At 44.6% G+C, this 11,982-nt stretch overlaps 3 protein-coding genes across 4 annotated transcripts in view; all 3 read right to left on the bottom strand.

Moving 5' to 3' along the window:
* Window positions 1-206: 206 nt before the first annotated feature.
* Window positions 207-2,526, bottom strand: LOC108085543 (tRNA (uracil-5-)-methyltransferase homolog A). Its single transcript, XM_017182179.2, has 4 exons — window positions 2,250-2,526; window positions 891-2,187; window positions 404-831; window positions 207-345 (listed from the first exon to the last, which is right to left on the bottom strand). Exons 1-3 carry the CDS (start codon window positions 2,460-2,462, stop codon window positions 428-430), a joined length of 1,914 nt encoding a protein of 637 aa, XP_017037668.1. The 5' UTR covers window positions 2,463-2,526; the 3' UTR covers window positions 207-345; window positions 404-427.
* A 175-nt stretch (window positions 2,527-2,701) lies between these two features.
* SmydA-2 (SET and MYND domain containing, arthropod-specific, member 2) lies at window positions 2,702-4,553 on the bottom strand. Its single transcript, XM_017182169.3, has 3 exons — window positions 3,431-4,553; window positions 3,107-3,368; window positions 2,702-3,047 (listed from the first exon to the last, which is right to left on the bottom strand). Exons 1-3 carry the CDS (start codon window positions 4,454-4,456, stop codon window positions 2,737-2,739), a joined length of 1,599 nt encoding a protein of 532 aa, XP_017037658.1. The 5' UTR covers window positions 4,457-4,553; the 3' UTR covers window positions 2,702-2,736.
* Window positions 4,554-4,914: 361 nt separating this feature from the next.
* The window catches only part of nkd (naked cuticle), a 42,262-nt gene continuing 35,194 nt past the window's right edge, over window positions 4,915-11,982 (bottom strand). The window contains exons 2-5 of one of the 2 annotated variants that reach the window (XM_017182174.3): window positions 11,084-11,589; window positions 8,364-9,203; window positions 7,577-7,953; window positions 4,915-7,188 (exon numbers count right to left, since the gene is read on the bottom strand). In XM_017182174.3, coding sequence (XP_017037663.1) covers window positions 6,123-7,188; window positions 7,577-7,953; window positions 8,364-9,203; window positions 11,084-11,589 — 2,789 coding nt within the window. In that variant the 3' untranslated portion in view covers window positions 4,915-6,122. The remainder of the gene's footprint in view (window positions 7,189-7,576; window positions 7,954-8,363; window positions 9,204-11,083; window positions 11,590-11,982) is intronic. The other variant, XM_017182175.3, reaches the window with a different exon arrangement.

The raw sequence follows: 11,982 nt of genomic DNA, 5'->3' as shown, positions 1-11,982 counted from the left end.
TTGCAATATCATCAGTGATTCTTATCACACACAGAGGCACAGAGGCTCTGCCTCCGGAGGCCAGCAAAAAACTGATGGGGATGAGGATGACAGATGTCGTTGAGTTTAACGGGGCTTCCAACTTAGAGTGTCTACTGAGGCTAAATAGGAAGTGGCTTTTGTCGCTATTGTTGCTTCCTCCACGTCGCACAGCGTAAATACAATTAAATCAATTTAAAACAATAAAATCCGAGTCAGCCGGCCACAAAGAGAGAGAGCGCGGAACAATGATAGACGGCAGGGCAGTATGGCGGCAGATAAGCGGTAATGAGGCATCTTGGTTGGTGTTGGGCGCCGCAAACTGACCTGAAAGATTACGAGATTATACAGAAGTGTGCAAGAGAGATTGTAGATGAGACTGTACCCTGCACTCCGTACCCAAAGCACGTCACGTTGCGGATGCAATGTTTGCCTCGATAATTGCTTCTGGCAGTGCCTCTGTGGGGGCTTCTATTGATGCCTCTGTGGGTGCTTCTATTGATGCCTCTGTGGTTGCCTCAGTGGGTGCTTCTGTGGGTTTATCTTTGGCTGCCTCCTCTGCCTGAGGTTTCTCCTGATCTGGGTTTGTCTTTTGCTCACGCTCAAACAGAATGACCAGCTCCGTGTGCGTGGTGTGGGGAAACATGTCCACGGCCACAGCGGATTTGGGATAGAAGGGTTCTCCCTTATAAGCCTTGGACTCTGGCCGGGCCAGCTCTATAAAGTTACGCTTGGCACTGTGTGGATTACAGGAGACATATACCAAACGATTGATGGCACTGGCCGAGCGGATGGCGGCTATGGAACGATTATCTGAAATGGTAAAAAGGTAATGTAAAAACAACCCTACAAATTCAGATTCTTAAACTCACGCAATCCTGCCCTAGGTGGATCCACCACAGCTATGAGATCTACTGGCTTTCCTGGTTCCTGTTCGTACAGAGCCTCCCGCACCATGCTCTTGATGAAATCATCTGCGTTGCCCGTGAAAAACTTGCAGTTTTGAATACCATTCGCTTTGGCATTGAACTCCGCATCCTTGATGGCATCTGGAACAATTTCCACACCCAAAACCTTCTTGCAATGCTTGGCAAAAGCTAGGGTAATTGTGCCAGTGCCGCAGCAAATGTCCAACATGGTGGTGTCCTTTGTGGGAGCAGCCAAGTCAATGGCCTGCTGATACAAGACATTGGCTCCTTCTGTATTAATTTGGAAAAAGGCCAAGGGACTGATCCGAAACTGAAGACCCTGAATGGTATCTGTGATATGTGTGCTGCCCAGAATGTGATCCACTGGATTGACCATCTGCCCCGCCTCTCGATGCTTGACATCCTGGTAGTACAAGGAGGTGCATTTGTAGGGAGCACCTTCCTCTACATTTTCGTAGTAGGACTTGAGTTCCTCCTTGAGCTCTTGTTGTTCTTCTGCAGTCAGATTGGAGGAGTATATGCCCGCCACCAGCATAAGTTCACCTGTGGCGCTTGAACACCGCACCATCAGTTGCCGGAAGTGTCCCACATTGCCATCGGGGTTAAAGGGCAGGAATTTGGACTTTCTTACCAGCTCTTGAAAACTCCGAGCTGCCCACTTGGCTTGGTCAGGTAAATGTGGCAAATCCTGGACCTCGGCCACCTCCACGGAGCCATCGCTGTAGCAGCCCAGCCGGAAGCCTACAACGACTTCGCCCAAGGAGTTTTTGCCCACGGTGAATTCGTTTTTGTTTCTATAACCCTGGACGGTGGGAGAGGGAAGCACCTCCTGGAACTTGAACTTGTCCAGATGCGGCTTGGCCCGCGGATTGATCTTCCTCAGCTCTTGGGTGTATTTCTTGAGGAGAGTGGACATCTCCTCGGATTTTTGCTTGAGCTGCTGGTCATAGGGAATCCCCGCCAAAGGACATGTGGCTTCAACGGCTGTCCTCTGCTTTTTGGGTTTTCCTTCCACTCCTTGGTCTTCGGCAGCTCGTTTTTTCTGTAGGGGATCGGCGGAGGCCTTGGCTGCCAGGGCCTTAAGTACTCGGCCTTTCCATTTGTAGCCATTCAGGGTTTCCAGTGCTCTCTGCTGGTCCTCTTGGGTGCGAAAGCAGACAAAGGCAAACTCTTTGCGGGTCGGCGACTTAATCTTGGTCATGTCCAGCTTCAGGGTGTTTTTTAAGAGCTTCTTGAACTCCTGAAAAGGTTTGTAAATTGAGTATTAGGTTTTATATTTATTTGAGTTAGAAAAGTACTTACACCAATACCAAAATAACCCATATTTTTCACTTCGATTTTGTATATTTCCGAAGTGAATTCATTGCGCTCCAAGTAGGCAAATTCGTCGCCGGCTATTTCCGTTTCCTCCTTGCCAGCTACATTCTCCTTTTCCTGTACATTTTCCTTGCTTTCTATGACTTCTGCTGTATCCTTGGTAGTTTCTGCTGAAACTTCTGTGCTTAAACTCTCCATTTTTAATTATTTTAAGGGAAAATTAAAAATATAAACAGAAATAAACACGTGAAATGCCAAATTAGTGTAGCCGTCGACTATTTAAAGAATAAAAAACCAACCCTCTTTTAGGAAATCCATACGCAATTAGCTGGTCACATTGTCAATTCATTGTGAATGGACTTTAAGTTCGCGGTTAATTCAAATTTAAAAATAGAATTTAACTTTAACAAACAATAGAATAAGTAGAAAGAAATAAATTTTTAGCAAACAATAGAAAAAATTGTCTTTATTTCTAATCCTTGACTTCTTCAAAGCGTTCTAGAGCCGAATTCAATATTACTTGACGTTCTACAAGTACTTGTTGCATTTCCGGTTCATGTTTCATAATATTTCTGATTTCCCTTAGCATTTCTGCTGCCTGTCTGAGCTTCTCCTCGACTTCCTGGGGCTCCTCCAAGCGTAGCGCCTGGGCCACTAGAGCTTCCTCCATATCAATGAGAAGATTGCCACGAAATATACTCCAGCCACCATCGAAAATGTCGGCTAGCTTAAGGAGCTCCTCGCAGAGTTGGACTTTTCTGGTGAGTGATTCTTCCGATAAATCTAAAGGAGAAGTATTTTAATATTATCTTATTTAAAAGTTTTTATTTTAATTATCTCACCCTCCATGGCGTATCCTGGAGCACTACCATACAGCTGAGTAAGAGCATATTTGGCTTGCAGGATATGGGTATTGGTTTCATGGAGATCCGCACGATGGCGGTAAATGAAATCCTCCAGAGATACAGGGGTGGTCTTGTCCAGGGATTCCAGTTCCTGTTGCAGTTGATTATCCACAGTTAGCACCTCCTTGGCTGACCTCTTGACATTACACAGCTGGCACTTCCAATTGGCCGCATTTTGTAAAGGATTCAAGGATATGATCTATAAAAATAGTTCTTGATAATAATAATTTCCACTTAGTTTTCAAGTAGCTCCTCGCTCACCTTTCCTGCCTTGCATTTTATACACGTTTGTGCCCCGGCAAAGCTGCCCAGCTCCTCGGGATCCCGACACCTGGCACAGGAGCAATCGAAGCACTTGGCCTGCCTCAGGTGTACCCTTCGCTGAATGGTGCTCCTCAGCGGCTGGGTATAGGATATGCTTAAGATCTCACCCTTGGCTATTTTCCTTTTGGCCAGAAACACTATGTTGAGTTCATCGTCGAAGCGATGCCTCATATTAGGCACACAGTCGTGCGAGATCATAGCCGCTCCCGGGAAGAGGGCACGAATCTTCCTCCTCTCCCGGGGCTGTCTTATTTCGAAGGTGTTGGTGTCCAAAATAGCCGCAATGCGTAGGATATCCAGCTCCGACCAGTCCCTCATTCCCAGTACAGTCTTGATAAAGGTTATAAGGTTGGCTCGTAGCACCTGATACAGGGGAGTTTCCAGCCGCTCCCTGAGGTGATCTTCCAGGGCGGAGAGTCTTGCAAAACCCTCGGGATCCCTGCTCTTGAGTTGCATGCAACGTAGCAGCATAATCACGCAGTAAGCAGACTCCTTGCGCTCCTCCTCTCCTGGTGTATAGTTAATTTTGGACTGAAAGTTGCTGCCCTTCATGAGCTGGCATTCAGGTTGATGATGGGGGGAGTTCTCACACTCCTTACCGCACAGAGGCCAACTGCAGGAGCTGCACTTGTAGTAGTTGCCTTTTTGACCACCAGGAGCTAAGAGATTCCTGTGACAACCCAGACACAGGGCTGCAGAGGCAACCTTGGGACCCAGAACCAGTGGAGCCTCCTTCAGGATTTGCTCGCCAATTTTGATATCCCTGGTGGCTCGCAAATGCCTGCCCAAAATCTCATTGGTGGCCACCTCGTAGCACTTGCATTCCAATTTGTGACCCTTCTTCCAGTGTTCCTTCTGGTGCTCCCGACTGCAATAGACCACATTCCTGCAGGCGGCACACAACTGGGAGGCTCTAGCCTGGCACAGGGCGCAGGATGTCAGCGAAGTGGAAGAAGAAGCCATTGAAAAGATCTCTTCTCCAATAAATCTCCCTCTGTTTGCGTAATGCCCCGCGTTTGAAAAAACACTGAGAACGGGGAAAACAATTTTCAGTGTTCTGTCTGCGGACTCTACTCGCGATCTGATTGCGAGAACATTTTCTTTTGTGTCTCCGGCTCCGTCTCCATCTCTGTCGGCTGCCAAAAAATAAACGCTCGAGCGGATTCAGATCGCTCTGCACATCCACATCTCTGTCACATGGCGCACGACGATTTAAAATTAGATCTCTATGTCGTGTTGCCTAAAGGCCAAGACAATGTCCAATTTGTTGGTTGCCGGCCATATATTTGTTATGGCTAAATGTTTATCTAGATATATGTGTATCTATATGTAACCAGACATTTTTTATGGATTTTTTTTTAGACTCTAGAAGTAGAGTTTTCCCCTTTCCACACTTTTAATAATAAAACACCCATTATAACTTCCATTTTAGCAAATTCAATAATTTATTTAGTATTTCTCATAAATTGTCTATATGTATTTATCAATATATTTATTTTTATTCATATGCAATTAATTAATATATATATTGTTTAATTGGAAATCAGTCTTTTTTATTTAAATAAGAGTTAAATGCATTTTGTTTTTGTGCTTGTTTTCGCTTGATTTGATTGATTGATTGGATTGATTACTTCGATTGGTTGACAGATGACGAATTTAAAAACAAGTTTTTTAAATAATAATTGAACTACAATTTGTGTGTTTGTTGTTGGTTCTGTTGGGTTTTAGTATTTAGTTGCATTGTTGCTTGTCTTGTGCTTGGTGTTAGTGTTAAAAACTAAAGGTGGTATTTAAATTAATTGGCTTAGTTAACATAAATATACACGATCGATCGATAGTTATAACTTAAAACTGGCGGCCAACGACAATTGCTCTCCTGTCTGCTCTCCCTCCAAAAAACACTTAAAAAGCGGCGCATAAAATTTTATATCATAGACAACAATTTCATTTAATAATTTGCACTAAACAATAGTTTTTTTTATTCCTCCATTTAGTTTACACGCGCGCACAGCAAACACAAAATGCTTTGAGTGCAACATATTGCCAGCGCTGCTTGTGATATGTGTTGCTGCAACATGCTGCTAGTGGATTAGCATAGCGAAGCGGCGATTCAATTGTTGCTAAGGCAAAAGGCGCATAAATTTTCATTTCTTTTTGTTTCTGAATAAGCTATAGAGGCTACATTTATGTACCGGGTTTATTTCGATTTTACAGTGAGCTTTATCTTCAACGAGTTCAAGTGTTTCATTTGGTTCTGAAGATTTTTCAAAGCGAGAATGAAGCAATGAGTTTGGAAAAGATTGGATTTTCTAGATCAAAAAGGGAAACTAGTTTTTAAAAATAATACATCTGAACTATACTGGGTCTGAAAATAAAATTATAATTATTTTGTAGGTAAATCATTGAACATTCTGGGGTTTTAAAGACACCACTCCCTTCAAACTCATTACTCCACCCTCGCTTCTTGCGGCCTTTTAATATCCTTTTTTAAATATTATTTTCCTTGTCTTGCAGTTTGATAAAGGCTAACTTTAAATTACAATTGGCGCTACATTAATCAATAGACTGAAAACATAAGCAACATTCAAATAGTTTATAGTGTGTGCGTTTCCCTCCCTCTCTTCTTAGCCTAGACATCCTGCTGCTCCTTGAAGTGGTGATAGTGATGGTGGATGTGCTCATGCACATAGCGGTGGATCATCGAACTGGAGGCACTGGTGTCCAGTTCCACCTCCTGGGCCTGACCCTCCTCCGCCTCCAGCGACTGTTTGCCGCTTTCTGTGACCGCCTCCGCCACAGCCTCGCCCACGTCGTCGTTCAGGTCAATGAGGGTATCGGTGCTGACCACCTTGCTGGGAGTACTAGTCAACTGGGGACTGGGTGGCAGATCCTCCTCCTCGCTGGCCAACAGATGGGCACACTCCAGGGCATCGCCATAGATCTTGGAACCACCGGAACTGGAGTTAGAGGTGGGTGGACGCTGCTCCGCCTGCTCCGGCTCCTTGTGCTTCTCCTGCAGCAGTTGGTTTTGATGCTGCTGCTGCTGCTTGTGTCGGTGGCGTCGCTGCTCTCGCTCCTTTTGCTGCAACTGTTCACTCAGCTTGGCATAGATGAGATTGCCATAGTTCCTGTAGTCCTTGCTGCTGCGCTGCTCCTTCTGTTCCTTCTGCTGTTGCTGCTGGTCCAGTCGCTGGTAACCCTGCAGCAGGTTCTTTTGATTCTTTTTGGGTATGGGCTGAACGGTGGCCACATTGCTGGGCGTGGGCGGTGGCGAGTGGGCGGCTGCTCCGCCACCGCAGATGGTGGCATGCAGGAAGGAATCGTAGCCACATAGATTCAGCTTGTTGTGGGCCGTATTGTGGGTTTGCTGGGCGGCCAAAACGGCCGGATTAATGGCCAGCTGTTGGTGGTAGATGGGGATGTGCGGTTGGGGATGCTCGTGGTGGCTGTGATGCTGCTGCTGCTGGTGTTGCTGCTGCTGATGGCCAGCGCTGACCTCGTTGGATAGTGGCGCCACTGGAATGCAGGTGGTGTCCGCTGTGGGTGGACTGCAGCTGAGCGGCGATTGCTGGGCGACTGGGCTGTGGTTGGCAATTAGCGTTGGTATTTTCGAGCCCGTATTGCAGCGTTGGCGTTGCTGTTGTTGTTGTTGTGCTGCCGGTTGCCGTATGGGACTCACATTGGCTTGGGGTTTTCTGCAAAATCATAAAAAAAGGAAGTTGGCCATCAATTGGTGGGAAAATCATAGGTTTAAAGTGGGGGTTTCTTAGCTGGAAGTGTTAAGGGGATTGCCATAAAGTTTAAAATTGTAAAGAAAGTAAAATATTGTATCATTTGATTAATTTGGAAAACAATTTTGAGCTTTAAAAATTAAATAAAGTATTCATTATAGTAACTGATATTTAATTATGATTAACAATAATGAAAAATATTTAATTATTTATTTAAAACAATTTCCAGCCACCATCTAGGGGTGTCATTACCCTTCGGATTATGGTTGACTTTTCTAGCCTCGTTCGACTTAATTCCTTTCGTTATCATTGTGGAGTTTTTGGGGTGGATTTCATCGCAGGATTGGCTTACCCATTCAACTGAAAACACAGGCGATTCTTCTCCATGCTCTCCCTAATGATGCTAATTAAATCGTTGCGATTTAACGCCGATTTCCAGCACTCGGCCGACTTCCTTTGCTGTTGCTGATGTTGCTGCTGCTGGTGGTGGGTTAGAGATTGGGGGCGCGGCTGACGCAGCTGCACACCATCCAGCATAAGGTCGCCACCACCACCACCACCTGCACCACCCAATGGTGGCGATACCGAGACACTCTTGTGGTTCAGCGGCTGGGCGGGTGAGGCCTGCACTGCCTGTGGTTGCTGCTGCTGCAGATGACGATTCTGCCAGGTGGAATCGTTGCCCACTGAGAGGCTGCGCTGACGCGTTTCAAGGCAGTGATCCTGATACTGATTGATGGCAATGAGTTAACCAAAAAATAAGCAAAAGAAAATAAAATTAAATTATAAGTCAAGAAAACAATAAAGTACATATATAAAACGCATTAAGTGAGCAACAAAAATTATAACAAAAACAAAAGGCGAAGGAGAAGGGATTTGGGTTTGGGTAGCTGCTGCCAGGATAGTTTCTGGAGGTTCACTTTTGAATTCCAGAATACTTTTAATTTGAAAATATATTAATTATTAAATTAAGCAAAGTTTAAAGCCAAATTAAGCAATGCATTTGTGGCTTTCTGAACTTGTTTAGTTTTCTATTTACATTCTTCAGTTATTTTTAAAATCTGGCAGCAGTTTGTTTTTAGTTTGGTTTAATATTTGATTTGTTTTTGTTATGATTTCGCTCGTTACCTTGTGCCTACCTTTTGTTTGCGCGCCCGCCGCAACATCTTCACCCGCTGGGTGGCCTGCTTCATGTAGATGTCCTGCTGCCGCTGTTGCTGCTGTTGCTGGTGGCTGTGCAGGTGCTGCTGTCGCTGTCCTGTTGGGCAATCCACCACATCCCTGTCCCTGTCACTGCTCTCCGGCTTGCAGCATTTGAGATTCAGCATATTCTCGTAGGTATTGTGACCATTGTCCGGCGTGTGCTGCTCCGGACAGCATTGCTCTGGCCGGCTGGCATTGTTCTTCTGATGATACCGCGCCTGATGGTGATGGCCTGTCTTGCCGCCAGCCTTTCCTCCACTGCCACTGGGCTGATGCTGCTCCGTGGATGGGATGGCATCCTTCTCGCTGTTGCTGTCGTCGTCCTCGTCATCGGACTTAATCAGTTTGCGTGGTCGATAGCGATGCTGGCGGCGGCTGCCGGCGGATGTCGTTAGCGCAGTGGCACCGTTGGCCCCACCCGCTCCAGCTCCTGCACCCGCCACTGTTTTCGACATGGCCGCCAGACCCGTGGGCAATTTCTTCAACTTGCTAGCACCGAATCCGGCAGCGACACCAACACCAACACCGGCATTGGGCACTGGCTGCGCTTTCGATTTGCCCTCGGGACTGACGGTGAGCCGCACGTTGATTGTCTTGCTGCCACAGTGGGGCACCACCACGCTCTTGCCAATGGACTCGTATATGGTGTACACAATGCCCACGATGTCGTCCTTTGTTATCTTGCCATGGTGGCCGTCCAGGTCGTAGAACGTGAACGAGAACTGCAGCGGCTGTGATGACTTGCCGCCCTCCACGGACACGTCGCAGGTGAATTCCTGATTATTTGGAATAAGAAAGAAATGGGGAATTAGAGAGGGTTTTACGTAGAAATTGGATTTAAATAATATTGATTTTATTAAATCTCCAAACTCCTCCTCAAACAAATAAAAACCTATATGTTTATCTGTTTATTTTCCACAAATTTTCATAATTTTCCAGCTCTCTAATAGCTTCTCCCCCTAAATGTTTTTCACACTAATTTTTAACAGCTTCATAAGCCTGATGCAGTGGCAAAACTACAAACTTAAAATAACAAAAATGTGGCCAGGGCAAAAAATGTTGCTAATAAACTTTCCGAAACAAAAATTGCTCGGAAAATTTCGTGCTCGACCCGAAAGTATGCAACACTTTTTGCAGATGCAACATGTTGGGCAAAGATTGGGAGTTTGCTGGATGGAAAAAGCAGCTGAACAGAAGCCACAGCCAGCTGCCACTAAAAACAACAATTAAGAGCAACGCAAGACCACTAAAACCAGTCGAAAATTGTGGCCATAATTTGACTAAATATTTAATTTGCGCTGCAGAAGCACCCAGAGAGCAGCATCATCACGGGTGGCAGGAGCTGAGAACCTGAGGGGAGGGGAAACCATTACCATTGATAAAGTGGCAGTGCCCAGCATCCAACATCCAGCTCGGGGATACTCCGCTCCCTGATCTCCTTCCCCTCGTTCGCATATAAATAAATATAATTTCCTTTGCTGCTGCCTCTGCTGCTGCTGCTTCTCTGGCTAGATTTTTAATTGCCCCTGAGTGCTTTTCGTGTTTGTTGTTTTGCTTTTAATGGTTTTTATTGAATTTTAATGTTTTGATATTTTCTCCTCTTGTTTTTTTTTTTTGTGTGTTTTTGGCACAAGTAGAAACAGCATCCGAACACGGAATGCTCATCCTCAGTGGGTGGTAATGGAAAATTGCCGGCGCCCTTGTGTTAATGAAATATTTTTTCCCTCTTCTCTCGATTTTATTTTCATGGTTCCGTGGATGGGGTGTGGGTGTTTTCAGTGTTTTCAGTGTTTTTGGTGGATGTTGGAACAACAAATGAAGCTGAAGCCAGCAGCAGCCATTGAAATTTTAATTAAAAGCACATTGAAATGTTGAGTTTATGGTCGATGTGCGTTGTGCCCAGTGGGTCATGAATTATGGCCAGAAACGTTGGCCACATTGGGCTGGCGTGGGGGGTGCCGGCTAACACGATAATAACAGCCAAGCACAGCGAGTTGATTAAACTTGACCAAACACCTGGCTGGGGGTCAGATGCCGGCAAATGGAAAAGCAAACATCATTTAATTTATCATTCTGTATTTATAAGCCAAGCGATGGGTTGGCTAATTGAAAATAAATCGAGAGAAGGGGATGTGAATGCTCTAAGAGAGGGTAAAATAAATATTTAAACAAGGAGAACAAGGAGAAACACTACAAAAATAAATTGTATATTAAAAAGCACATGTTTAAAATATTTTAAAATATTATTTAATACATTATTAAAGGCTATATATAGGTTAAATGTTTTATATATTCTTTAAAAGACTAAAATAATTTATTTTTAAATATTCTAACAAAAAAATCTTCAAAATGAAAAGAAATAAAATTTAAATTGTACGTTTTTTATTGAAATAAATTTATAAAAAATTCCTAAGCCTCCCACATCCCTTATCAAAATTCATGCTACCCCTTGAAAGTGTACAAACAATTAATGACTTCATAAATATTTGTGTTATGAAACGATGAAACCAAGACAAATCCAATCCATAAATTCATTAATAAATGAATGGAAATTGAAATCAGAATGAACTATAAAAAACAATTGTTTATGGGAAATGATGGAATTGAAATGTTTTAGTTAGCATTTAAATAACTCATAAAGGCACACTTGACTCACCTCCAATCGGATGCGCTCCTCCTTGTGGTGATGCAGATGCCGGGAGTGTGTATTGTGACCGCCATGTTGCTGCTGCGTCATTGCCGCTGCAGCATCCACCACGTCCTCGTCCTGCGGCTGAGCCTGTTGCTGTTGCATATTCGAGTACTTGCCATGCCGGCCATTGCTGCCGCTGCTGATGCGCAGGTGTTTGCTATGGCTGCCACCGCCGCTGCTCACATCCTGCGGATGTGGATTCCCCGACTGTGGATGACGGCCGGCATTCGAGCTGGAGTTGTTGTGGTTGTGGTGGGGATGCGTGCTATGATGCTGGTTATGATGATGCTTCGATGCCGAACTGGAGGCATTGCCTGGCGGCGTTGTGATTATATTCACCACCGGGGATCGCAGTTGTATATTATTGTCACGTTCGCTGACCAGCAGCAGGTCGGGCGGGGCACTGCAGGAGGAGGAGGCGCGCACCTGGTGGTACATCAGCTCCTCGGAGTCTGTGGTGCATTCCTGGACTGCAACGACAAAGAAAAGAGGGGTGGAGAATATAAAGAGGGATGCTTTTAATTAAAATGCAAAGTGGCATGAAATTGGCGGCATCAAAACTGTTTCGAGCCTCCGCTCTTTGGCTATCTAAATCCAGCGCAGCTTTGTCGGCTTTGCAGTGGGACACTGAGCGAAATGTTGGACAAATTATCCATAAAAGGGAAAATATATAATTTATAGAAAATTTAAAAGAAATACAAAAAATATTGGCAAAGTTTTAACATGGCTATAAATATTTTACTTATTAATTGTTGGAGCTTGCTACCTTTTTATGTGGCTGCCTGACTTTAATTATTATTTCAATAATTTTTAACATTTTATTTTCAAATTCTAACACTTTTTCTTTCTCTGTTGGCCTGTCG

This window comes from Drosophila kikkawai, chromosome 3L (genome assembly GCF_030179895.1).
Source record: "Drosophila kikkawai strain 14028-0561.14 chromosome 3L, DkikHiC1v2, whole genome shotgun sequence".
NCBI classification, from domain to species: Eukaryota; Metazoa; Arthropoda; class Insecta; order Diptera; family Drosophilidae; genus Drosophila; species Drosophila kikkawai.
This window is presented reverse-complemented; position numbering and strand designations above follow the sequence as displayed.

Bases quoted from the DNA above. Each gene is read 5' to 3' on its own strand.
- SmydA-2 (XM_017182169.3), bottom strand. From the start codon at position 4,456: ATGGCTTCTTCTTCCACTTCGCTGACATCCTGCGCCCTGTGCCAGGCT. The intron at 3,369-3,430 runs GTGAGCGAGGAG...CTATTTTTATAG, and splicing joins TAAAATGCAAGGCAGGAAAG to ATCATATCCTTGAATCCTTT. The intron at 3,048-3,106 runs GTGAGATAATTA...CTTCTCCTTTAG, and splicing joins TCCAGGATACGCCATGGAGG to ATTTATCGGAAGAATCACTC.
- LOC108085543 (XM_017182179.2), bottom strand. From the start codon at position 2,462: ATGGAGAGTTTAAGCACAGAAGTTTCAGCAGAAACTACCAAGGATACA. The intron at 2,188-2,249 runs GTAAGTACTTTT...AAACCTTTTCAG, and splicing joins TGGGTTATTTTGGTATTGGT to GAGTTCAAGAAGCTCTTAAA. The intron at 832-890 runs GTGAGTTTAAGA...TTACCATTTCAG, and splicing joins TCCACCTAGGGCAGGATTGC to ATAATCGTTCCATAGCCGCC.